Source organism: Lycium barbarum, chromosome 11 (assembly GCF_019175385.1).
Source record: "Lycium barbarum isolate Lr01 chromosome 11, ASM1917538v2, whole genome shotgun sequence".
Taxonomy (NCBI): Eukaryota; Viridiplantae; Streptophyta; class Magnoliopsida; order Solanales; family Solanaceae; genus Lycium; species Lycium barbarum.
In genome coordinates this window covers 2,538,205-2,564,844 of record NC_083347.1, presented here as the reverse complement: position 1 = coordinate 2,564,844, position 26,640 = coordinate 2,538,205, and the positions used below count along the sequence as shown (strand labels likewise).

Here is a 26,640-nt window from a genome sequence, read left to right as displayed (position 1 = left end):
AAGATGACGACGAACAAGAAGAAAAAGAAGCAGCAAAAGAAGAGAAGAAGAAGAAGAAGGAGGAGAGTAGAAAAAATGGCTGACAGAAAGAAGAAGGAAAAAAGAAGAAGAAGAAGAAGAAGAGGAGGAAGAAGAAGATGAAGAAGAAGAAGAAGAAGAGAAAATGATATGAAACAATAAAAAGGTGAGGGAGAATTTATATTTTGAAATTGAAAAGTAGAAGGGAAGCCTTTTTAAAATTTTTGAATCTTACCCCCAAGTTCTTAATTGTTATAGTTAGGCCCATATTTCATTTAATCTGAGTTGATCAAGTCAAAGTCACAATTTTTAACTTCAAGGCTTAAAGAGTACTTTAGTTAAATTGTTGGTTAAAAATAGTATTTTTCACATCTCTTAAGCGTGTGCGGTGGGGAGATACTTAAATTTTTTTCTTTCTTTTTTTTTCCCTAATATGAAAGTTCAAATAGCAACTTTTGCTTTCATCACTTTTAATCATTCACCACCGTTTTTTACTAGGTTTTTTCATCGACAAACCGCTCATTCTCCCTCTTTTAATAATTTAAAACGACAAGTAAAACAATCAATTTGTCTTGGTAGAATCTGACATCCCAAAAACGAATGAACAAATGAAATGCCAATCTATAAGAAAAAAATGATAAACACATGCATCTTCTACTAATTTAACATGCAGTTTTGTTCCTAATACGCATGCATTCACTCCATTGAAAGAAAAAGCTACCCTTCTCCACTAACGTATTCAACAAGAAGCAAAAGTTGGTACCAAAAGCACGGTAATTTCCTTATTCCTCTTTGGCTTCATCTACAATGATGATGTGTAATTGATTCCCCATTCATATTCTAACCTTACTGCTCGTATTAGTTTATTAATCAATAAAACAACGTTACAAGCTTACAACTCATTCAAATTCTTCATTCCAAACTGAATTTCTCTATTTTTCATTTGTTATCTCCAAACCCCATTATTGGTTTCTCATTCTTGGTTGTCTGTTTCGATTCTTTTTCCAGCTTCATTCCATTATTGTAATGTTGTTAATGCGTCAAACTTTGCTTTGATTTTCATTTGTCTTAATATATTTACCGCCCCTTATAGCTGTCTGCTCATTGACACTCGAATTATTCCGATTGAGCACTTAACACATGATCAAGTATTCCTATTAGACACTTTCGGTTCAAATTGTGAATTTTTTTATATGCTTGTGCTCAAGCGTCTATTAGGTAGTTAAGTTAACCACGTAAATTTTGGCATCTCCTTTAGTTATACACATTAGTCTCAAATAGGGCAGGCCTAATGTTTTACGGCTTATTAAGACTTATACATATAATAATTAAAGGAGGTGACATATTTTAAGTAGTTAACTTATCTATGTAATAGACACTTGAGAATACGTTCAAAAGTTGTAAGTGTCTAATAGAAACACTTTATTATGTGTTAAGGTGTTCAATAGGAACAAGTCATATAGTTCAAGTGTCTAAATGAAATTTGCTATAAGTTTAAGGGGTTGTCGATATATTAAGCCCTTTTATTTTCTTAGCTATCAAATAGGCATTTTATATCAGAGAATTTTGTAATTTTTTCAGAGTACCATGGAGCTACTAGATGTGGGTGTTTGTAGTACTGCAGTTAAGAAGTGTAAAGTTTCTGAATTTGGGGGATAAGATAGGATCAGCCGCCTGCGTGACCCTGTCCCTGCTCACATCATGCCTTTCTTGACCACAAAGGACGTAGTGAAGACTATGCTTCTTAAGCCATTTGGAAAGTTGTGGACGACTAGGAGCAATCTTGATTTTATGTATGTCTGTTTGAGGAGCTGCCTACAACACCTCCTATGAAGGGTGGTTCTCATTTGTTGATCATGTCTTACTTCATCATGACGCGCCAACTGTAACTCAATTCCGACTCAAATTTGGCCGTACCATCTATAACTCGGGTTTAGAGTCAGGAAAGATAGTTGAAAAAAATCGATCGTGGATCAATTTTGTTGTAAGGAAGAAAGTGGAGGTTTTTGAGGTGGATATTGGTCGCCGTTGTCACTATGAACCTATTTTTTATTATCACTTGCCTTCGTTTATCTCTACTATATTAGAAATGAGAATTTGGAGGACGAACATGGGACGAACGGGGGTAAAAGTGTAATTTTAATGTTTAGCTATTTTTCTTTACTTATAATCATTAGTCTTTCTTTCTTCCCCCAGCTTATTTGCCCTTGACTTCTTTCTTCCCTCTGTATTGTTTGATTTATCGAGATGCAAAACTGACAGTTCCCATGCATACAGGGACAAAGTATGGAGTCGAGGAGAAATCTAAAGCAGTAGAACAAACACTGATCCTAATCTACGTACAAAGAAAAAGAAGAGGGGACATGGAAATCGAAGAAAGACAATCAAAATAAGACAATTGTTGCCAAGGTGATGCGGACTTGATTGCAGAACATTAATTAGGTATCGACGAACATTGAATGTCTAATTATGTACTTTGAGTTTTACATAGCTTTTGATTGAGATACATTCCTATAGGCACACACACAGAGCCCTATCAATATGGCTTGACAGAGTGTGTGCGTGTAAAATATTTTTTTCTTAAGGATATTACTTCCCCCGTCATTCATTTGGTTGAACATATAGTAAATGAAATTCAAGCATTAATAATCACAAACAGTAAATTATGGAAATGATATTCACATGTTATAGGAGTAAGCATTACAGAATATGAATGGAGTGGAAATAATTTTCAAATATTTTGCAACTACAAGCTAGAAAATAGTTCACCATGAAAATGATTCCGCTATCAGAGTGGCAGCTTTTATACTTGCAAAGTTGCAATGTGTTTTATGTTAAAAATCAGTGTGAAGTAATAGTCTGTCTCTACCTGATTTGCAAATAATATTGAATTTCTGTCATGAACTTATCTGTAATTATTTTTTGCTTTCTTTTGCTCTATTATTAGTTTAGCTAATTTGATTGTTGGATTTTAGTGCTAATTCATGGAGTCCAGAATAGAGGTGAAAATGGTATAAAAGGAGCTGCTAGGCCAAGACTTCTCAGGAATTTCATAACTATCTTAGGAAATATTAAGTTTAAATGGACTAAGTAATATATGAAGAGTTCAATTGTGGAGAATAAGTCGCGTTATTATCACGGCTTCTGCACGTGATAAAACTTTTAATTGTTAGATTGTCGCCCCTAATGCAGTTAATCACTTAAAGTTCTACAAAGTTTTTGCGTTTTGTTGAACTCTCATTTTTCCTAGGGAAAGGCAAATGGTCCAACAAGTGAAATGTTGTGTTCAATTCAATTGATATGTTTTATGTTGACATTATGTAAATGGAATAGGATGCTGATGGAAGGTAAATCAAATTTTAGAACATGTCACTGCATCTTACCAGTGCAACTGGCACACTATTCAAACGGAAAGAATTTTCAGTGAGAAACGAAGAGATGAAATTGAGAGGAAGGGTATGGTTCGTCCCTCCATGTGGCACTCATCGTACAGCGCCACCGCTACCTGCAAGAGTTGATGGTCAATGGTGATGTAAAACATTTACTTTAGAAGGTGAGCTTTTCAATTGTCATATGCTACGCGATTCTTGAAATTAACTTAATGTGTTTTCTGCTCATCTGGTAAAAATTTCTGCTGTAGGATAGGCTAAAATTGAGGCTCAGTTTTGCTAAAAGTTATTAGAGGTTCCACTTCTAATCTAAGGATTAACATCAGACGTAAGTGATACTAATTGTTTTGTCTTTCTTTTGGAATTTGGTTCCAAGTGTAGGCCTTGCAATCTTGGGCAGTTCAGTTGCTATCTTCTTGGTTTTTAGCATAGTGTTCTTTCGTAGTGTAAGTTATTTTCACTCAGCAGGAAAAATTGAAATAAGAGTAGTCTGTGTGAGGTTCAAGTTCTATCATTTGGATTTTCTTGAAATGTAGGTTTCTGAATTGAAAATGAAAAACAGATAATAAAGCACTATTTAAGCAGAACTCAGGTAAAGAATGAACACAATTTATTAAAGATTTCCTCTTTCCAGATTCTTGGTTATGAAAGCTGGGGACTTTATTAATTCCTTTTCAGCTCTATTGATGTCAAAATGGGCTTGATATAGGTATTTGTTTCTTTTGGCAATAGATTTTTAAGTTGTATACACCGGAAGTGTAAAGAATTTTTTGCATTGTCGGGTCACTCAAACGATATGCAATCTTGAAAATAATTCTTCCATCTAATTTTCTTTTTTGTTCGTGTACTCTCTCTCTCTCTCCAGGTTGTTTTTGATGCATTCAATAAAAATTTTGCTAAGGAATGGGGCATGGAAAATGATATAAGATCAATACTGTTATATCAGGCCCTTTTACATGATACTGCGTGAATGGAATTGCTTCTAGCTATGCAGCTTGAAGCAAACATTTTCTACTTTATTCTTTCCTGTCTTCATGCTTTCTTTCCAGTACTAATCTGAAGAGAAGAAGCATCCAAGACCACGACAAAAATAGGAATGTGGAAAAGTCAAAGCTGCATTACTGCTCTCAATTGCTAGTTGAGAGGTTACTGAGGCTACTGATATGTTACATATATGTATTGAATTTTACTGGGCCAGCACTTTTAAGTTGTTACTCTCTCACCTTAAAGTTGCGTGAAGCTAAATTATTCCTCCTTTGCTTAATGAAGGCACATACATTCTTTTGTTGCCCCAAATTGCGCTACTACTGTGTCTCTATGCTCAAATCTTGATCCTCTTTTGGGGTTGTCTTTTTTAGTTCTTAGAGACTTTTTTACGGGTTCAGCTGATTTTGTAAAGATTTGTCTTCCATGTATTGGAATATTTTGCGGTTGGCGTGTTGTGACTTCTCTAAGCATTTGTATTTGTATTCTTACTCTTTCACGTATATCAAAGTCGCTTTATGTACAACGTAAAGATGCATGAATTACAGTGGGCTTAAGTACAATGGATTTGTAAATAACTGTGTGGGAAATGAATAATGAAATTGGTGATAAGAATTTTATAGTGATGTACAGTAGAACTGACAACATGCACAACTTCATTCTACTTGTTAGCATTTGAACTGCCGTTACTCTAATGTCATATAAATAAAGAGGAAAAATTATATCTTCGTGAATTGATATAAACTTACCCCAGATGACAGTTAATTGGGTTCATTTGTTTGCTTATATTTGATGTAGTGTTACTTACTTCAAGCATCTCCTTTTAATGTAAATGCTAAGCCACTTCAACTATGGGCATACAGAAAATGGGAGATGAAATTATTTAACAGGGAATTCTACAGGCTATAATGAATTATTCAATTGCAGGGAAATACAACAATGACTAAAGAATTATGTTGTTGAATACTGCACTAAGAGTTGAGAACCTCGAATTTTGAAGATGGTTTCTAGGAAAGACAACTGCAGACAGGTATATTCTCATTCTATAACTTAGTAATTTGATTTCTCAATCTGGTGTTCATCTGCTAACAATAAGGTGATCATGATCCGTTCATGTTTTACATAAATGGAGAGGCGAGGGAAATCTTGCTTAGGAGTTAATGAAGGTTGCTTGAAATTGTTGTAACTTTAATATGAACTCATCTACCTTATTGTAAGCAGGACTTCGCAACATATTCAGAGGCATGACATGGTGAAGCATTGGATCACACTCAACAAACCTTATACATATTTATAGTACAAGGTTATGATCTCGACAGCCAGTCATCGCAGGGAAAAAGAGTACACATATCTGTTAATACACATTTCCGGCTGCCTCATTGAAAACCTTACCAGGAGGGACAAAACCTTGGTAAGACAAAAAGAGTGCAACGTGTATTTTACTCCTCCTGATTAAAGCATTGCTTGATCCTTGACGATGATGTATTGTTATCTTGAATATCAACTTATTGTATGTTGAGGTTGGCAGTACCTTTATGATCAAATCTGTCAAATCATCATTTGAACGAACTGGTTGATCACCTATGCCACATCTCTTGATAGAGTTGCATCGTTGTCATATAATGTTGTTGGAACTGTTGACACCCAATTTTGTCCCGCCTCTCTTCCAAAATACCTATTTACGCCTCTAATATTTTTAGAAAAATTAAAATATATATATAGTCATTTTTTACTAAATTATCAACTTCTCATCAATACCGGCACTTTATTATTCTGTTGCAATTATTATTATTATTATTATTATTATTATTATTATTATTATTATTATTTATTACTATTATTATAATTCACAATTTTATCATTTTTTTTAGTATTTTTTACCAGCTTACGCACACGCATCGCATTTATCTTTTTTGTGTAATTAAATAATAGTATTTATTTTACTGTGGATTTTCAAAATATTATTGCACGGCTATTACAACGCCATTTTTTTTTATATCTGAGCATTAATGATTGCATATCTCATATTGAGCAATATTTTAACACAAGTTATTTAAACAGGTCTTTATTTAAATTTAGAAACCAAACTATTTTTTGTGCACGTAGTCTGTATTTTTGACTTACCGGACCCCAAATCAAAGTCCGATTAACTCCTAATATTTTTTGGACTAGACCATGTTTTTTATCTCAATTTTTAGACCAGTACATGTTTTAATTCACTAGTCCATCTTTTTAAAACCCGGTCCACAAATGGACCGGGTCCGATATATTTTCATCAAAATAAGGGAAACCTAAAAAGGGTTCCCCTCATTTTTTTTCCTCCGCCGCTCCCTTCCTCTTTCTCTCTCTCTTCGCCCCTTCTTCGCCTCTCCCAACCCCACCACCGCCGCCTGCGCTGTCACCCACTATTCCCTGTTCCCCGCCACCACACCGCTACCCCACTCCCACGCTCCTCGTCCCCACCTCGCCGACGACCCCCACACCGCTACCCCACCACGCTCCTCTTCCTTTTTCCCCCGCTCCTCTCCCCCTGTTTTTTCTTCAACACAAAAGAACCCCCCAAATCCCCATAAATAGTAGGGTTAGAATCGCAGAAATGGAGGAAGAATCACGGTTCTCGAACCCCAAAACAGCCCCTATTTTGTAGCTTTTTTTTTGTGAATCACAGAATCCCCTGGAAAAATTAAGGTTCTAAAACAGGATTTAAAACCCCCAAAAATCGACTTACAAGAAAAAGGAGTTCTTGAATCGCCTCAATTTCTCCAGAAACTAGTCGTCGTAATCAAATTTTTAATATTTCTTAAGATTCAGTCGAAATACCAAAATCGTCCTTTTTTTATTTTTAGCTTTTACTATCGTTTCGGGTCGGAGAGGATTCAAGCTCGGATTTTTGATAGTGTTTCGAGCATAGATCGAAAGCCCGTACCCACTTCGCTGCACCCGAAGAAGCCCAACGTACTTCTCTCGAGTCAACCTTGTCAGCCTTTATCCGCAGCAAAACAAAAGGGAACAGAAATTCTGGGCCAAGGCCCAATAGAATTAACAGTTCTCAGTGGTCTAAAGTGGGCTGCGCTACTGTTCACAGCAGCCCCAAAAGGGGCTAAGCCCATCTCATTACATTTTTTTTCTTTCACGCATTTGTTTTATGTTGTTGCATTTAACTTGTATTATGTGACTAACTTTTATTTTTGTTTTATTTTCTTAATTTAGGTGAACCTTAGCGAATTTAGTGGGTTTAGCTCTAGTATAATGGGTAGCAACTCTAAGAGAGATATCAATATTAGTTCTATAAGCTTCATTCCCTTTTATGTTAAAATTATTTACAGTATTTATTATATCTTAAAGTAAAAAATGAATAATATTTTATCGTAATTGTTTCAAAACGCCACTAAAACGCAAACATAAATTCAAGCATATTTTATAAATAACTCTTCAAGTTTGGAGCCAATCACGTATATTTTCAGGTAAGCATAATTAATAAGAAAACTCGTTTCCTTTTGAATTCTATTTATAAGCCAAGATTTTCTACATGATTACATTAGTATAACATGATTTATTTAAAATTGTCAAATCTCTTCTCAATAGCTATTATTTATGGGCAAATTATCATATTTTATACAAATCTTATGTCAAATAGCATTTTATTTAAAAGTTTAGCCACATTTATAAGTCTCTTTAAATGACATTTTATCTTAACAATGCTTGTAAGTTTTATTTCATGCAAATTATCACATTTCCTATAAATCTTACTAAATAGTATCTTTCATTTAAGGCTTTATCAATATTTTCAAGTCTCATTTAATATTTAGAATCTTCTTTTACGCAAATTATTATGTTTTCTACAAGTATTATTTTAAACAACACTATTATACTTTCGTCTAAAACCTTAACAATATTCATAAGTCGTGTTTTCAAAATGGCATTTAAAGTCTCTTTTATACAAATTATTGTATTTTCTGTAAATTTTATTTTAACTAACATTATTTTCTTTTAAAACTTTAGCAATATTTTTTTAAGTCATTTTCTAAAATTTAAGCATTGTATTTAATCACTAATTAATTAACCTAAGTTTGGTCGGATAACCGTAAGTTAACGGATTCTAAAGGATGCCTAACCCCTTCCCTTTAGGATAATATAGAGCCCTTACCTAGAATCACACTGGTTAAGCAGACTACTAATTGAGGTTTAGTTTTAACTTTGCCTTAGTTAACATTCAGGTGTCCTAATTCACCGTTAAATCAATTAGGTGGCGACTCCTTAAAACAAAAAAAACAGGAATCACCAATACGTCGTACCCTTAAATCCCATCCGGGTTAGAATGGGGTGTGACAGGAACCACATCAAAACCATTCCTGGCTTGCTTTATAAACTGTTGTTATCTTATCATGTGGAACATGGTATGAAAGTAACCCCGTATGGGCATAAATAACATGTTTGGATCAAACATTTACGCCGATCATATGAATAACCCGTATATTCAAATGCTTGACAATATGTGTTAGGATAAACACATTCATGTTGGGGCTTTCATTTGCAAGATGCAATTGATCTTACTTCAATATCTCCATGTAGAAGTAAAAAACTATATCATGTCCATAGTTATAGCAAGATATTTAAATGCATTAATTGCACAAAGATATAATACTTCAGGACCAATTTAATTTTCTAGTTCAATTAGCAGATAATCTACTGCTTTTAGAAACTTTTCAAGAGCTCAATAATATTCAAGTCATCAACTTGCAGAACAATATGAAAGATTTTGATTATTATAAAGAGACAAGGGTATACAGAGTCATCTTTGTACCCTTCGTCAATGAATATTCATTAAGGTGATTCCAGTATATTGACCTTGATTCATTTAATTCATATTAAGGATTATAAATAAATTTTTGAAAAACTTGTATATGCTTCAGGCATTTCGAATCCTAAATTTTTCATATAAATTTTGTCAAGTCAGCCATATAGGTTGTGATAACTTTTATTTCTGACATGGCTGACTTGACAAAATTTATATGTGACAAAATTTATACGTGACAACCTCTATGGCTGACTTGACAAAATTTATATGTGACAACCTCTATGGCTGACTTGACAAAATTTATATGTGACAACATTTCTCTCTATAAATAGCAACGTTTTTTCCAATAGAGAAATGTTGTGATATAGAACATATAATATAACATAACATGGAAATCCCACTACAAAAGTCTCGGGACAAAGGAAACATTTAAAAACTAATTAAACAAAAGATAATGCCAGAATTAAATAACTAGTAAATCTGAAAACGGATCTTCTTTTGCTTCATCTTCATCCAAGCATAGATGTCAGCCATTTCAAATTTAGGCTTGTTCCAATCATGTATGTCTAGCGGAACTCCCCGTTTTTCATATGTAGGCTTGTAAGGCAAAATAAATTTCAACTTATCAATGAATTCTTCTATTGTGGACATTGGAAACATCATGTTGGACTCGGTCATCATTTGTTCCTCCACGTCATCAAGTCTTTTAGCTGTCTCATATATCATGATGATATGTTCTAGATATTCTCCCATGATTTTTACCTCTCTTTCCGATGTCTCTAATTTAGCTTTAAATTGTTGATAATCCCATTCTGCTTTACTAGCCTGTTCAATAAAGTAACTTGAATTAAGAGTGTGCTTTCAATAAAGTAACTTGAATTAAAAGTGTGCTTTTGTGGTGTACAGCTAGTCGTGTTGGAGCTATCTCCCTAATCTTGATTGTCATCAAGTTGAGGCAGCTCCTAGACCATTTCTACTTGTGGTTTGCATCATAGGCTAAATGTGCAACTAGAGGATGATACGTTGTGAGCTCTATACCATCGAATTCAACAATAGCTATATACACATTTTATTGTATAGAGGTCGAGTTGACCTAATCTTTATATAATTGGAAAATTATTTCAAAGGGTTACAATAGATTCCTTTCTAACTTATACATGTACTAGTAAAATTTCCCAAAATACTATTAAGTGTCTTTATTAGTGTATAGTTATTCAGTCGGTTGACCCTCATATGCCAGTTACGAGCTCAAGGCACCTAAAGGTGTCAGTGGGGCCGGGTCGGTCCCGTCCCGATCCTGGTCACTTTAGGGGGATCGGGCAGAGGGGGTAGGGGGAAGGGTAGTGGGACGGAAGGGTGGAAAAATCTCGGTCAGTCCCGGTACCGGACCGGTTGACTCGGTCCCGACCCTCTGGTTTTTTTTTAGTTGAATCTGACCGTTTAAAGGGGGCCTTCCCAAGAATATGAACGATGGGACTCCAACGACTGAGTCCAAAATCATACTGTTTGGAGTCCCCCTTCCCAAAAAAAAAAAAATATCACCCCCATAGTTTAATAAATTGCATTTTAATCCAAATTCTAAACTATAAATACCTCTTCATTCTTTTTCATTTTTACACAAATCATCCATCAATTCTCTCTCTCTCTCTCTCTCTCTCTCTCTCTCTCTCTAATATTTGTTATCAATTATATCTCTCTCTAATATTTGGTGAAGTATTATTATTATTATTTTGGTGAATTGGGCAATATTTGAATTTTGGAGCAACTTTCAAGCTTCTAGCAACAAAATTTCAATTTCAACGTTTACGGTTACGTCTGCTTTTACACAGACGTTTGGTACACTCATTCCATCCTTTAATTATTTAATTCTTGCATTTTATTTGCATCTTTTTTTCAATTAATTTTCATATTTTATTTTATTATACTTTGAAAATATGTCTAAAAAAATTAAGATCCCTATCATAGGTAAAACTGTCGATATCCCTAACCCTTTTAGCCGTAGTAGTAAGGGTAAATGTGGTTCTTCTAGTAAATTCAAAATTCAATTTAGAAACAATACGGACGATTTCACTCATGTTGATGAAATTGATTTTAATTCTCCCCCCGGTTTTCCTCCTATTCCAGAAGATTTAGAATTACAAAATGAAGCCTTAGATAGAGCTTATGGTAATTTAGATTTTGATGAATTTGAAAAATTAGAAGAAGAAGAAGAAGAAGAAGAAGAAGAAGAAGAAGAAGAAGAAGAAGAAGAAGAAGAAGGAGAAGGAGAAGGAGAGGAATTAGATTTAAATGAGACACCTACTAGTCCTGTTATCAAAGCTCCAACTCGGACTACATCTCAGTCTGGAGCTGGTCTTCCCCCGAAACCTCCTACCCAGGTACGACTAAGGCGAACGTCCTAGAAATACTCCCGTATGGAAATTCATGACTTTAGATAAAGCTAAACAATATGCTACTTGTCACAAATGTAAAGAAGTTAAAAAACACGGAAGCGGTGGAGGGGCGGGTGGGACTGGTGGTTTAGATAGACACTTGAGAACATATGTTGGAAAACCATACTTAGAAACATACCGACCGGCGCTAGTAGTGTCGCTCCCGGTGGATCCGTTGGGGGACCTAATATGGTCCAACAAACTTTAAATCCTTCTAATCGCGCGTCACTCAAATTGCTTATAATAAAGATAGAGATCGTGAAGAACTAGCTAAAATGGTTGCGGTTTGTGGCTTGCCTTTTAGTTTTTCTTCTACCCCGGTTCTGTGCATTATATTAGAGCTATGTATAACCCTATTTTTCAAGGTATTCCTAGATTCACTGTTAGAGCCGATGTTTTTAAATTTCAAAGTGATTATTGTCAATATATGTGTTGTGTGTTCCATCACTTAGATACTAGAGTGTCTGTCACTTCTGATATAGGTCGCAGTGTTAATGGCAATGATTATTTATGTGTTACAGCACATTGGATTGATCATAATTGGAATATGCAAAAGCGTATACTTAGTTATAAATATATTGATGAGAAAAAAACAGGTTCTTATATTTCTACAAATGTTCAAGACGTTTTGCAATTATATGGTCTTCTTGACAAAGTATTAACTGTTACATTTGATAATGCTTCTTCCATGACTAAGAGTGCTGAACTTATGGCTATAAATTTTTTCCCAATTAACCTTGATATTTTTCATGTCCGATGTGCATGCCATGTTTTTAATTTAGTTGTAAAAGGCGGTCTTGATTTATTTGAAGGTTATCTAAAAAAAATACGATATGCTTGTCATAAATAAAGTAGAATTAGTTTGTTTAAAAAATATTGTGTTGAGCAAAATTTGCCTGTTAGAAAAATTCCAAAAGAAATTTGTACTAGGTGGAATTCTTTATATGAAATGCTACTTGTTGCTCACCAATATCAAAAACCGCTTCAATATGTTTTTAATGCACATCATTATCATCCCAATGAACAAATACAAGATAGTGATTGGAATGAAATTGAAGGGCAATGTATTTTTTTAGAAATTTTTTATATTGCAAAAAAACCATTTGCCTGTCAATACTATCCTACAATTGCACAAATGTTATTTTATATTTATGGACTTACAAAACTATTTGCGGAATATAGAGAATCAAACGAACATGAGGAAGCCGTTGATGAAATGATTCTCAAATTTAAAAAGTATTTTTTCCTATTCCCGATGTTTATTTGATTGCTTGTATACTTGACCCGTCTTTAAAATTAAGAGGTGCTCAGGGACTTGCTGACAAAGTTTATTTGCAGTTAGAAATTCCTCCTAACGAACATCCAAATGTTGAAGAGTGTAAACGTAGCATAGAATTAAAAGCTAAAATAATATATAATAATTATAAATCTTTGGAAAATAGAAGTGGAAATCAACGTCCTTAAAAAAAAAAAAGGTTAAATTTGGCAATAGAAAATTTGATAAATCAATGGATGTTGCATGGCTTGGTATTGCTTCTACTCAAAATGAAAGTGATCTTGAATCTTATCTTAATCAGGGATTGGAAAGCATCATTGTGGACAACGACGACAATGAAGATATTTTAGGATGGTGGAGGGAGCGTGACAAGTCATTTCCATTACTCTAAAAAATGGCTCGAGATATCCTAACTAGTCAATCATCATCAGTAGCTTCGGAGGCAACTTTTAGCACTGCAAGATTTCAACTCGGACATCATAGACATTCATTAGCACAAGATAGATTGGAGATTTCTGTCTTATTCAGGGATTGGATCAGCGCAGAAAGAAGAAATTGTGGGCTACCAAAATTAACCCGTCAAGAAGAAGAAGAATATGAAGAGATAATCAACACTAACAGTGATGATGGCATGGAACTTATGGACGGTCAAGCAACAGTGCTAATTCCAGAATTGGATGCAACGAAAGCGATACTACATTTAGAAAAAAATGTACATAGATCCGTTCAAGTTTTAGTGGATAATTTATAATTAACTACTTAGATGCCTCGTTAAAACAGAACCCTTCCTAGAAGGTGGCTGTGTAGATTAGGTGATCTTATTATAACTTAGAGGCCTAACTGAAACAGAACCCTTCCTAGAAGGTGGTTGTTTAGATTAGGTGCTCTTCTTGTACTTGAGACTTTGAATCAAGTTTTATGAAATTTAAAAGATCTATTTTGAATAAATAAACATAAAGTTCTTACTTGATTTTTTTGTTTCACATAAGTACTAAAAAAAATGTAGTTCTTATAAATTTTATGAAGACTTGAAATTATATTTAATATTTTGTAATAAATTAAAAATAATATCCCTTAGAAGTTCAAAAAATAGCCCTTAGAAAAATAAATAGTTCTTAAGAGTTAAAAGTTATAAAAAATAAATAGTTCTTAAATGTTAAGTTTGAAGTTTTATATTAAATTTGTGTCTATTTAGTACTTTAAAATTAAATATTTAAATAAATTAAAAAAATCACCCCCCTTCCCCGTCCCCCAGGCCCATCCCGTTTCCCCTTGAATTGGGATGGGACGAGGACCCCAAAAAATCCCTTATAATCCCGTCCCCCCACAGTGCTGGTCCCCCTTGATCCCCCTTTAAAAAGTCCCCCGTCCCTTCCCCTTCGCCATCCTTAACGACGCCTTACTCGAGTCTTAAAAAGTAGATTTGGATCACAAATTACAAATTTTAGAGAGAAAATGATCATATCATATCAGATCTGATTGTGTTAGATCAATGTAGATCCTGCAAAACCAGATCTGATTCACAAATCAACAATAGCTATATACACAACAAACAAATCGAAAAAATGAAATCAGATATGATTCACAAATCAACAATAGCTATATACACTACAAACAAATTGAAAAAATGAAAGTAAAATTGGAAGTTTTGTCTTACCAGCAGAATGAACACATTCGCAATTAAACTTGAAGCTCTATCTGAAGCTTGGGTTTCACTGATCATCTGAACTTTGAAATTGGGTTTCACCTCCTTAATCCAAGGTTATTCGGTCGGCTTGACCCTCATATATGCCATTCACGGGCTCACGACACCTTAGTCGGTCTTAAAAAGTAGTTTTGGATCACAAATTACAAATTTTAGAGAGAAAATTATCATAGCTATATACACAACAATCACAAATCGAAATAATGAAAAAAATGAAAGCTAAAATTGGAAATTGTGGACAAAGCTTACCAGAAGAATGAACAAATCGACGATCAAGTCCAAAGCTTATCTATTACTTCGGATTCACTCAAGATCTTAATTTTGGAATCGGGTTTCACCTCCTTAACCCAAAGGCAGGGGCCTAAGGCGAAACGCTTTACATTTGCCTCAGCGAGGCATAAGCCCCATTGGTATTTAATTTTTAGTATTTTATAAAATAATATAATTACAATAAATATTTTTAAATAGGTCAAATTACATAAAAAAAATAAAAGAAAACTAAATAAATAAATATGTATATATATATATATATATATATATATATATATATATATATATATATATATATATATATATATATATATATATATATATATATATATATATATATATATATATAGTGTTGCCTTTTTTATTTTTCATACTTGTTATCTATTATTTCATATAGTAACATTAGTATTTATATTAGTGAGGATCAATTCAAGTCAATAAGATATTAGCCATGTGTTTTAAAAACATTACCTAGGATTTTATTATAAAAACTTTATTTAATAATATGAAGATTTGAGTAGTTTAGTTCAAAGTTTTAAAATATTGCTCTTAAAATATGGATAGTGTTTTTTCTTTCTTTTGTTATAGATATTTTGTGCTTCTTTTTACAATATTCAATATTATCTAAGATAAACTTAAATCATAAAATTCATTGGTAAAAATTTTTGAGGCCTTAAAAGTTTGGGGGCCTATAGCAAAAGCTTTACTAGCCTCAACCTCTAGCCACCCCTGCTTACAACTTGTAATCATATATAACATAATTATACAAGTATAAATAATGCAATAAAACAAAAGCTATTATGGAATACCAATCAACTCTAACATCTTAACTTTGAAACAGTGAAAAAACCACAATTTCTTAAAACAATATTACTATCATACTGTTTATTTTATATCAATAAACTTTATCAGTATTATGATTGAAACGTAACTTTTTCATGAATAAGATTAAAATTACTTTCAAATAGTGAAATAATAAAATATGATAATTTTGATACATAGGAAAAAGACCAATGACAAGGGAAAATGTACAAATTGGTTATGTATTTTTAAAAAGAAATATTAAGTGATATTCACTCCCACGGTGTTCTCAAATAGTAAATATGCAATTCCACGACTTGTTATTTGAGTTACACCCAATTTTCTTATTTATATAGATGAAAAATTATTAAGTATCATTCATTTGTTACAGAATTATGAGGCTCAACGATCTTAATTAAAGAATTTAACATATAATTTGTGTAAGAATTGTTAGGTGAGCCCCGAGCGTTGGGCGTTAGGCATTTTTAGGGCGTACAGTCGGGCGCTTAGGGCGTAAGTCTCACAGGAACTAAGCCCCGCACGTGAGCCCAGGGGCGTTTTGTCAGTGCCTCGCCCCGAGGCGTTTTGAAACTGTCTTTTAAAATACTGATCTAAACAACACCTTCATTGTACTTGTGTGCTAATGATTTAATGGTTGATCTGAAACCTGGATGAGAAGCGGCCTCTTTTTAATTTGTTTAGCAATTCTTTTAGAGAAGGACTCATACATGTGCTTGCAAATTTGTTGAAGCACCATTTTGAAGATCTGATGAAGAAGAGAGAGGAATGGGTTAGGGTTTATAAGGGTGAGAGAAAAGGATTTGAGCAAAGTGGTATTATTGTTTGTTTCAAAGAAAATGGTTTGGGCAAAGTGTTCAATTTACGGTTTAGTTGGTCATTGACTCATTGAGCTTTTGGCCAATGACCCGTTTATTTTCCTGTGGAAATGTACATTGTACAAAGGAAAATTGGAGCTTGGACGAAAAAATGGCTACTTCTTGAAGGTTTCATAATGATTTGCTTGATTGTATCTGTACTGGGCTTGATAGGATCAATATGCTGGTCTTTAATTTTTGTCCTCTAATGGGACATAAGTTTATACTTTGTCCGCGAAAAAATTATTCTTGAGGGTCAAAAATTATAGACTAGCACAAAATAGGGGAAAAAGTGCAAATGATCCGGCTACGCATCCTAAACGGGGTTGTTTTATATCGTACAAGTGGTTTTTGCTAAACGTTTAGGATTAAGTAGAAATGTATAAAGCTTTATATGTAATGATTTTCACAACCATCGGTACAACCTAATCGATCATAGTAGGTTATCATATTAGATTTGCTATGGCCTACAAAGAGGTAGTTATTGTTGCAGGTCACCTTAACCTGATGTTATTAAAAATTTATACACCGTTAGACACTTCTACATGATGAAACTCCGTAACAATGTCCTGAAATTAAAGAGAAAAGGCGGAGAAGAAGCGGTCTTCACCTCTCTTTTTTTAAGTTGTGGCTATTTTTCAAATACTTAGCAAGCTAGTTATATTTCAACAAGCGGCCCTAAAGGTGGCTACCCGATATCATTTTTTACTGGAAACATCGATAATAGTGGGCTTAATCAATATGATTTTGTTGTAAATTCACTTGATAATTAAATATTTACATTGTTAGGGATCCATTCAACTGTTGTATTAACCTGCTTCAGAATAATTTAAACTGAATTACAAATTTCATAAATGAGCATACGTTCAGCTTGTCTATGTGAATTTCCTGAAATATAATCAATTTTGAGTACTTTGTCATAATGAACCAACTTTTGAGCTAAGAAGATCAATAAAATGCACGATGTGAAAGATAAACAAACTGATCAGTTTCTGATAGAACATATCCTAACAAGATTAAATTAAAGTGCTTTTAACTTAACACGAACAGAAAAAAAAGGTCTACTATCTCTTACCATTATCAAGCTACAAGTTACATGCACCGAATCACGGTAGGAGACTACTATTTCCAAGCACAAGAGGCAACTAAATCTCGAGTCATCCAGCCAAGATAAAGAGCGCCATTTCTCTCATCAAGCGTATAACTCTTGTCATAATTATCCAGCAAGGTCTTGATAGTAGCATTTACTGAAGAGCTTAACGGATACGGTTTAAACCCAGCCATAAAAAATCGTGACCTCCACCTTTCAAGAAGCTCATGACGCTCCACTCTTTCTGCCCCTTCACATGCTAATATGTTCACAATTTCCCGGGCCAAGCAATGTTGCTCGACGTTGATTCGTTGTTTATGGTCCCTAGGTAGAGCCACATCTATCGATTCGAATACGGATAGGTAGTAGTTCAATGTCTCCAAAAACCTTGGAAAGAACTGAGCTGTATTAGTGTTGGACTCTTGCTCGACTAAGGTCACAATCTTGGGAGATAAACTTTTAACCATCCTTAGAAGCCGGTCTCTGTGATTTTGAGTGCCCACACTCTCATCGGGCATATGATGCAGGACGAGTGCAAAATTCACAGCCAACGGTTCCCCCCGCCGAACCTTAAGATGCTCGATCTCAACGTCGGAACAAGAAGCAGCCACGGGATGAAATTCGAAAGGTACATTGCAAGATGCAGCAACACTCGATAACCTCTGACCGACAATTTCTATCCCTCCCCCTCTGGCGTAAGCCGATGTGGAATCATCAATCCCTGTGAATTTAGGGGTGGCAAAAATTAGCTAATGAAAACATGACCGCCCAAGTTTGGGTTAGTCATTGACTCGCCCATTCATCAGCTCATCAAAATTTGGGCTGATATGCAGCCCAAATTGATCACGAGAAATCTTGTCAAAATATTTTTGACTTGTTTTTATTTGATATGTTATATATAGCTATAATAAAGAAAAAAGATAGTTATATTAGGTACTAAAAAATGATTAGGTGCGAAAAAATTGAAAAAAACAAACAAAGAAATTAAAACTTAGTAAGAATTGGGTATTGTTGGGTTATGACCCGCCCATTCAGTCCAAACCACCCATTTGACACCCATACCTGTGATGCAGATTCGTGGGGGTCCACCAGGCCGGGCTGCAAGAGCATGGATTAATGTGATCCACTGGCTACCCTGGGCGATCTGGAAATCGATTATATGAATCGAGTTCTCATCTTTCATGGCATCAACAATTGCACCATTTGCTGACAAATATCCAAACTTGAAGTACGGGCAGATTTCATAAAGGAAGTGCATGTACGAGAATAACTCAACGCTAGTAGGCTCTTTGCACCTTAAGGCCTTGTAGATGGAGCTACCCGAGGAGGCCAATCTTGCAACTAAACCTTCCAGCATATAGGCTCCTAAACGTTGTATTGGGGACCCACAAACTGATACCACCAAGCGTAGTTCCGACATTAACCATTCAGCTGTTATCAAATTATTCTCCTCTATTGCTTTAGCACAAGCAATTAGCATTTCAACCAATTTATCGGACTCCGATGAAATTTGATTGGCTGCAGCCAATGGTGTAGTATTATATGATTCCAAGCTTTCTAAATCGGGCCCCAGCATGGCATTTTCAAGTTCCCTTAACTTGTGCTTCAGGTCAGTAACATCACTAGTGAAACACGAACTGTTACCTGAAGAGTGATACGTATCATCAGGAGAATGATGCATTTCTGAAGGACATATATCAGAAACAAATTCACTTGAATTTCCAGTCGATGAGTCAACATAGCAGATTTGATCGGGTTTTAAGGCAGAGAACTGTGTCCGCTGACCAAGATCAGCATAGAACGACTGGCTGTTGTTTGGATTGTTAATGGAAGGCAGGGAAAATGATTCTTGATCCTCTCCGGGCTGGTTATAGAACATGTTGAGCTTATTCATATCCTCAGGGTTTTGAGAAGGCCTCATTGTGAAATATTCTCAACCGGTTTAGCACAATAAATTCCAGCATACACCTTGTTCACTTACGTTAAAAAGTCCTCCAGCTCCAACTTTAGCATTCACACCCATAACACATTTTCAATGATCAGACTGTCCTGTGGGAGAAGTTTAACAAAAAACATTTCAATTGTCACAAATGCGAAATCAGAAGAACATATTATAAAGAACAGCTTGAACTTAATTTAGTAGAGTGTTGAACAAATGTTTATTGTTCATAGTCCTAAAAAACACTTTAACCAATATAACAACTACGCCTCAGTCCCAATACTTTAACCAATAAAACTACACCTCAGTCGTCGGCTATATGAATCTCCACTGCTTCATTTAAGCTCAACTCATATCATCATCATATCAAATAAAAGAACTTTAACCAAAATTGCAACCTTTCCTTTTCACAATTTTTTTAAAAAAAAGTCTAGGGTAAAGGATTCGGTCCCCACTGCCTTTGGTCCTGTAGATCTTCCATATAGAGACTGAAAACCTTAATTATCAAAGAAATTCATTAAATTCATCTCTGATTTACTGGCAAATAAAAAACTCCCATCCACAGAACCCAAAAAAAAAACTGAACCTCACCACTTGCATCCTTACACCAGAAATTAGCTAAACATGAAGAAAATAACCCCCCCCCCCCCCCCCACACACACACAAAAAAAAAAAAACACAAAGAAAGCAAAAGGGGTTTCAAGTTTATACAAAAAGATTCAATTTTTTAAGAATTAAAAAGGGGTATCAAGTTTATACAAAAAGATCCAATTTTTTCAAGAATTAAAAAGGGGCTTCAAGTTTATACAAAAAGATTCGAATTTTCCAAGAATTAAATCTACCCAACTCTTCAGATTATGAAATAAAGTGAAAAAGAAAACATACCTGATATCAGAGAAGAAATCTTAAGCAGAAATTCAAGAACATAAGTGAATTAATCATAAAAAATGCTAACTTTAAACAAGGCATATTCTATTTTGAGAAGACCTTATCTCTCTTGGCCACTAGTGGTCAAGAAGCCAGCTGAAAAAATGACTAAATGAAAGTTATCAAATCTTGATTTTCAACATTGTAATAAAAATCAGAAAAAAAAGTTAACGCTGATTTTGTCGCTTGACTTGGGTTGGGAAGATATTTGTAGTCAGTATTAAACGTGTTGATGGGATTACAAGCATCATTGACCATTTGACCATATTATACTCTTTCCTTTTAAAAAGGAATTAATACTCTTTTATATTTAAAAATAATTTCATTTTAAATTTGTCATAAAAAACTGTGTAGCATATTTAAAATCTCAGTAATCTTTCTTTTTTATACTACTAGTAAAATCCCATCAGGTGAGGTCTAAAAGGCAGCCCGGAGTGAATTAAGCTCCCACTGTGTGCGGAGTCCAAGAAAGGGCCGGACACAAGGGTCTATTGTACGCACTCTTACCCTGCATTTCTGCAAGAGGCTGTTTCCACTGCTTGAATTTGTGACCTCCTCGTCACATGATAGCAACTTTACCATTTATATATATATAAAAATTTATGTCCAGTCAAACATCATCCAATAATGAGGTACGTCAGTGCAACACTAAGTAAACTATTGGAGACTATCAAGGGTGTAGTGACATGAATGAGATGGTCTCGAGTTCGAACAATGACGAAATCTCTGCCAGAGAGTGCTTTCCTTTAAATTAATCTTGCGGGAATATTTTGGATATGAAACAATTATAAATGTTGGAGACTTTTTAGTTTTGACTGTTATAGGGAAGCTCCATATACCTAACTCCACGGCCAAAGGATAAATATTGCATTTATTCCTAGCAAATTAATGCCAACCTTTTGGCCATTCCCTAATCCCTACATTAAATAACGTCTAAGTTAAACAACCTACCTTTTGTTGTCCATAATTGACCATCTTAATTTCTCTTCTAAGATATCTTAAAAGCTTAGCTCTTTTTTATGACGTCTCATGTTTGTCATTGCAAGTGCCAAAAAAATAATTTGGCCCTTTGTAAAGAAAAAAGACTTTTTTGCACACTTGTAATTTGTGTTACTCTATAATCTATAATCTAAGAATTACATTGCACCTACTATTGTAGTTTTGTTTAAGCAACACTCAAATTACTCCAAACAAAAAAAAAAAGTCTTCACTTTTGTTTTTTCTTTTCAGTGATGGTATGTAAACTACGAAATCACTTTAATTGAATGCAGAGAGTACTACATTTAAAGTTCGACAAAAAATAAATAAGAAGTTACCAGTTTCTTTCTGCTTTTCTTATTTATATATATACTAGTGGGCAGCTGCCCGTGCATACCCAATGAATTGTTCTGTATTTATGTTGAGAAATTGAACATACAGTAGTTGAGAGATGTTAATTTTGAAGTATGAACACACATTTGGATCCAAAGTTGTTGGTGCAATGTTTGTGAAAGATGTGAAATGTCTTCAATATTTTTCACTCTTAAATAATACATATGTACATGATATGTAGGTTGTATCACAATAGAGGTGTTCATTTCTATTTTGAAGAGTTCTCCTACAATTATCGCAAGTGGAAGCAAAAAGGTAAAATATACTGAAGAACATACCTCACTGAAACAAACATTTTCAACATGCAAAGTAGTGACCACAGTGACTTTACATAAAAGACAGGCACACTATTCACAGGTATTTAAATAAAAAATTTGGACAGTTTGCTGAGGCGGCCGATATCTGCGGTTGGTGTGGGCTGTCAAAGTCCAGTTGTACATGCCACAGCATAGACGTACGCACTACTCACAATCATTACACAAGAAGAGAAATACTTCATTGAGGCAGTCGATTATATGAGGTCGGAATTGCTATCAAAATCCAGCTATACATGCCACACGACATGACTGAGCGTTGACCACCCTCAAGCTTTGGTTTCTGCTACCTATGTAAATTAAAATAAGTATTGCAAGAGAATAAACATATTATAGAGAATATGTTATTTCAAGTACTTGGAATGCTTAGTTTGTGTTTCTAACCTTCACTGTTTCTTCGTATGAGTGGGGCTGCCATTTTTTGTTTCTTACTTCCTTCACCGGGAAGCACAGACTTTGGACATTCTGGGGAAAACATGGGTTGTTTTTCAGTGCAAGATCAGACGACCAGTGTGCCAGCATTTTTGTATGGCGTTCTGAATAGTGACTTTTGAAGGTGAAGGCTGAATAGTTTATGAGCAAACTGTCGCTTGATATGAGCGATAGGCAATGATTCAGTATAAGGATAAGGTCAAAAACAGAGCACACTGATAGGATCTACATAATAAGATGTTGTACTAATATAATGATAAAGGAGGATAATATGTTATATTTATTTCAGTATAAATGTGTGCACCTTAATAGTGAGAGTTATCTGTTCAGCTGTCATGGACAACATTCTTACAGCAAAGGTTTCTGACACTGTTGTTGTGACTGCCCCTGCCATCTGTAATGTCAAGCTCAAAGTGGCATCTGTGATGGGAACAGATTTACAAATAAGTACTGCAGATATATTATTAAAAAGATCTAATTTGGAAGATTGGTAACTGTGGTACTTTTCCATTAAATTAGTATGACATTGCAACAAAATAATTGGTCCTTCGTTATGCTTAAGAGCGTATTATTGCCAGGATGCAAAATTTAAAGATACATGTAGTCAGAGAAAGAGGCTACTTTCTTTTCGGAAAGGCTCATCTTCCATATTTCAAATCAAAATGTCAAGGCTGTTAGGCAGCGGCGGAGCCAGGATTTTCATCTAGGGGGTTCAAAAATTCTAAAAGGTAAATACACGAAGAAGTCAGGGGATTCAACATCCACTATATATACATAATAAAATAATTTTAACTTTGAAAATACACTGTAATTTTTCGCCGAGGAACCCCCTGGAGCCAATGTGGCTCCGCCCCTGCTGTTAGGTATCCAAACCAGAAATCGAATAGGCGATCGGTAGTTCAATATGATAGATTTTAGGTCTAGAGACAAGTATTTTAGGTCTTATAACAAAAATCGTATATATTCAGCTATCATGGACAGCATTCTTACAAGCAAGGTTTCTGACACTGTTGTTGTGGCTGTGCCGCCGCCGTCTGTAATGGCAAGCTCAAAGTAGCATCTGCGATGAGAACATAATTACAAATAAGTGCCTGCAGATATATTATTAAAAAGATCTAGTTTGGAAGATTGGTAAATGTGGTGCTTTTCCATTAAATTAGTGTTACATTGCAACAAAATAATTGGTCCTTCGTTATGCCTAAGAATGTATAATTGTCAGGATGCAAAATTTAAAGATACATGTAGTCAGAGAAAGAGGCTATTCTGTTTGCGGAAAGGCTCAGCTTCCATATTTCAAATCAAAATGTCAAGGCTGTTAGGTATCCAAACCAGAAATCGAATAGCCGACCGGTAGTTCAATATGATAGATTTTAGGTCTAACAATAAGTATTTTAAGTCTTGGAACAAAAATCGTACTAAAATCATTTATTCAGGAGTTGTTGTTACCTTGGGACCTACATTCTGTGTACGTTGCATTTCAGGCATTGAACCTCTCTTTTTGCTTTACTTCGCCCAAGATGTTTGCATTCCGAACACGCAAGCATGTAAAAAACTGGAAATGGTCGGGAAATGATATTTCGCCTTCTACAGAAAAATTTTGCACCTATGGTAGAAACACGCGATGATATTAGCTAAATACAAAAATATAGCACTAGCTAAATACAGAAATATAGGAAAACATCACAAAGGAGCTGCAAGTCGCTATTATTACATAAGATCATATTATTTAATACTCACCGTAGAAGATTGCGAAGCAATGAATACTATTTCATCGTCAATAGGTTAAGAATTAAGATTCAGCGATGAAGGTCAGGCCGAGGAGCTTCTCAAAGTGTATGCCATTAGCATTTTCTCATTGGCCTTTGCCCTGTAAAGGCCACGGTAAATATTATGAATATATATTTTACATATAAGTAACAGACGGTAAGATTGTTTCGCACCAGTTTGTTAATGTAGTTGCTTGCACGTAGAGAGGATCGATTAAAATTGTTGAGTTGTACCTTTTTGACAATTGAAACTACGTTTCCAGAATTTATTGATAAATAAAAATGAAAAAGTTATTGATGGGTGGGGAAAATAAATAATGGGAAAGAGTTGGGCACTTGTGGAGGAAAATAAGTAGCATGATCATACCATTAATAAATAAAATGACAAAGTTATTGATGGGTGGGGAAAATAAGTAAAGGGAAAGAGTTGTGCACTTGCGGGGAACAAGAAGTAGCATGATCATACCACCACGGCAGTCAGTAATAGCTATCCGTGATGCAAGAATAACGGGGTGTTCGTGCAACTGTCTTAGTAACTTAGCTCCTTCATTGTCGGCAAGATCTTCCCATACAATAAACATAAAAGGTTTCTTTCTGCACATATATGAGTCTCAACTATATATTTTGTTATTCTTATATGGGTGAAATTAAATGGCTTACTTGTCGTCCATAACTCTGACCTCCCGAAATCTCTTAGTTTGGTTGGCGGTGTACTGCATTGCGCCACAATTTGCCACCACCGCTAGCAAGTCTGTTGTTATGCTCGACAATAGTGAACGTATCGACAACCCATTCTAACTTGTTTACCCGTATTGAGTAAGCTCGGGGTTCCCTAACCTTCGCAGTTGAAATCAGATATGTGTCAACAAGTTTGAACAGTTTATGACATATTGACATTTGCCGATGTCATCACCATACAGTAGTGTGCAAACTTGATCTTCCTGCAGTTGATTAGAATGGTAAATATCTTAAATATTTTAGTAGATGTTGGACGTTGTTATCATGGAGGTACAACAATAGTAAACTTACCTTTTCATCTTGTACAATTATGATTTGGAAATGAACCGCTTGGTGTTTTCTTTCTCGTGGATAGTAAACTTCTGTTTCAGTGTGCCAGTAGAACCTGCATACGGAATAATAAAATCGTAAAAACAAATTATGTTGGAGCAAAACTAATCAACTAAGCCACAACTAAAGTTGTGCAAGGAAAACAATCCCAGCTCCTCTTTCCAGCTTCTGCTGGAGCAAATCACGGCAGGGGCGACATGGCCCACGGAGAAATAAATTTCTCCAACTTCAGAAGCAAGAACGATGTAATTTTAAGTAACAACTAAGCTGTATGTATATTTTTTGTAATAGCACAACTACATAAATGACCGGGGGGGGGGGGGGGGGGGGGTAAACATTGCCTAAAATCGCAAGTCACAAGCTCTGTTGTTCGGGAAGCAAATACAAATATGATTTTATTTTTTAGTTTTTTATTTTTTATTTTATTTTTTGTGTTGTAAGAAAACTGGGATTGATGTCGATTTTGTAGTAATGAAAAAGACAAACTGGCACAAAATGCAACGGAAGTTTAAGCCGATATAGTCGTAATAAATTTAAGGTGGTAAAGAAGTGTTATTTTTTTTAGATGTAAGCATTATACCCAACAGTTATGGAGAGGATTTCAACAAATCACCAGATAACATGAAGCCACGTATAGCAAAAATAGTGTTTGCAAAATAATCCGTATAAGTTTAAATAAAATTTCAACACAATCTGCAAAACACTTAGTAAAAACAGATTACACAATATAAAATACTTAACAGTAAAATACTTAAAACCAGTAAACTACAGAAATTGAAAATGAACAGAAACAGTGTTGGAAGAATAAAAATATTTTCAGAATATAGTCGAGCCCACTTAGTTCAAAGTGTGCCCTTAAGGAAATTATTCCCCTCACAGTACTCGAGGTTGATGGAATATCCCCTCCCAGGATAGAACGATTATCTTACCAGAATACTAGTACTCCAAATTCAGGTAGCGGCGAACCACTCAACGGCAGTGTATCACACATAATAAAACAAGAGAGTTTTGGAGAGAAAGGTTTTTATTTTGTTTTTGAGCGCAGAAAATTCATTATGAATTCTGGAACAAATCAGGAATTTATAGCAGTTGGAGGTACTGATTCTGAATGTTTGCAACCATTCAGATCAGTCACCAGGTTTTTGGAGGGAAATTCGAAAATATCCGGGAAGAGAAAAACGGACC

At 34.7% G+C, this 26,640-nt stretch overlaps 1 protein-coding gene and 2 long non-coding RNA genes across 7 annotated transcripts; 1 reads left to right on the top strand and 2 right to left on the bottom strand.

Moving 5' to 3' along the window:
* LOC132617816 (uncharacterized) lies at positions 1-5,959 on the top strand. 3 transcript variants are annotated; one of them, XR_009573844.1, is made up of 6 exons: positions 519-791; positions 2,296-2,460; positions 3,352-3,571; positions 3,659-3,735; positions 5,319-5,421; positions 5,613-5,957. It is a non-coding gene; the product is annotated as an uncharacterized LOC132617816 (long non-coding RNA). The 3 variants fall into 3 exon arrangements; XR_009573842.1 differs by having other exon boundaries at positions 3,664-3,735; positions 5,613-5,956; XR_009573843.1 differs by lacking the exons at positions 519-791; positions 3,659-3,735 and adding an exon at positions 1-184 and having other exon boundaries at positions 4,273-5,959.
* An 11,555-nt stretch (positions 5,960-17,514) lies between these two features.
* Positions 17,515-20,731, bottom strand: LOC132616640 (scarecrow-like protein 21). Of its 2 annotated transcripts, none has more exons than XM_060331187.1 (3): positions 20,463-20,731; positions 18,701-19,687; positions 17,515-18,359 (listed from the first exon to the last, which is right to left on the bottom strand). In XM_060331187.1, exons 2-3 carry the CDS (start codon positions 19,557-19,559, stop codon positions 17,671-17,673), a joined length of 1,548 nt encoding a protein of 515 aa, XP_060187170.1. In that variant the 5' UTR covers positions 19,560-19,687; positions 20,463-20,731; the 3' UTR covers positions 17,515-17,670. The 2 variants fall into 2 exon arrangements, with proteins under 2 accessions (XP_060187170.1, XP_060187171.1); XM_060331188.1 differs by having other exon boundaries at positions 18,701-19,682.
* Positions 20,732-21,870: 1,139 nt separating this feature from the next.
* LOC132618143 (uncharacterized) lies at positions 21,871-25,276 on the bottom strand. Of its 2 annotated transcripts, XR_009574001.1 has the most exons (6): positions 25,048-25,276; positions 24,359-24,488; positions 24,068-24,224; positions 23,612-23,681; positions 22,574-23,041; positions 21,872-22,479 (listed from the first exon to the last, which is right to left on the bottom strand). It is a non-coding gene; the product is annotated as an uncharacterized LOC132618143 (long non-coding RNA). The 2 variants fall into 2 exon arrangements; XR_009574000.1 differs by having other exon boundaries at positions 21,871-23,041.
* Positions 25,277-26,640: the final 1,364 nt, after the last annotated feature.

Excerpts from the sequence above, each read along its gene's own strand:
- LOC132616640 (XM_060331187.1), bottom strand. The coding sequence starts at position 19,559 with ATGAGGCCTTCTCAAAACCCTGAGGATATGAATAAGCTCAACATGTTC. Across the intron at positions 18,360-18,700 it reads CCCACGAATCTGCATCACAG|GGATTGATGATTCCACATCG; the intron begins GTATGGGTGTCA and ends CTAAATTCACAG.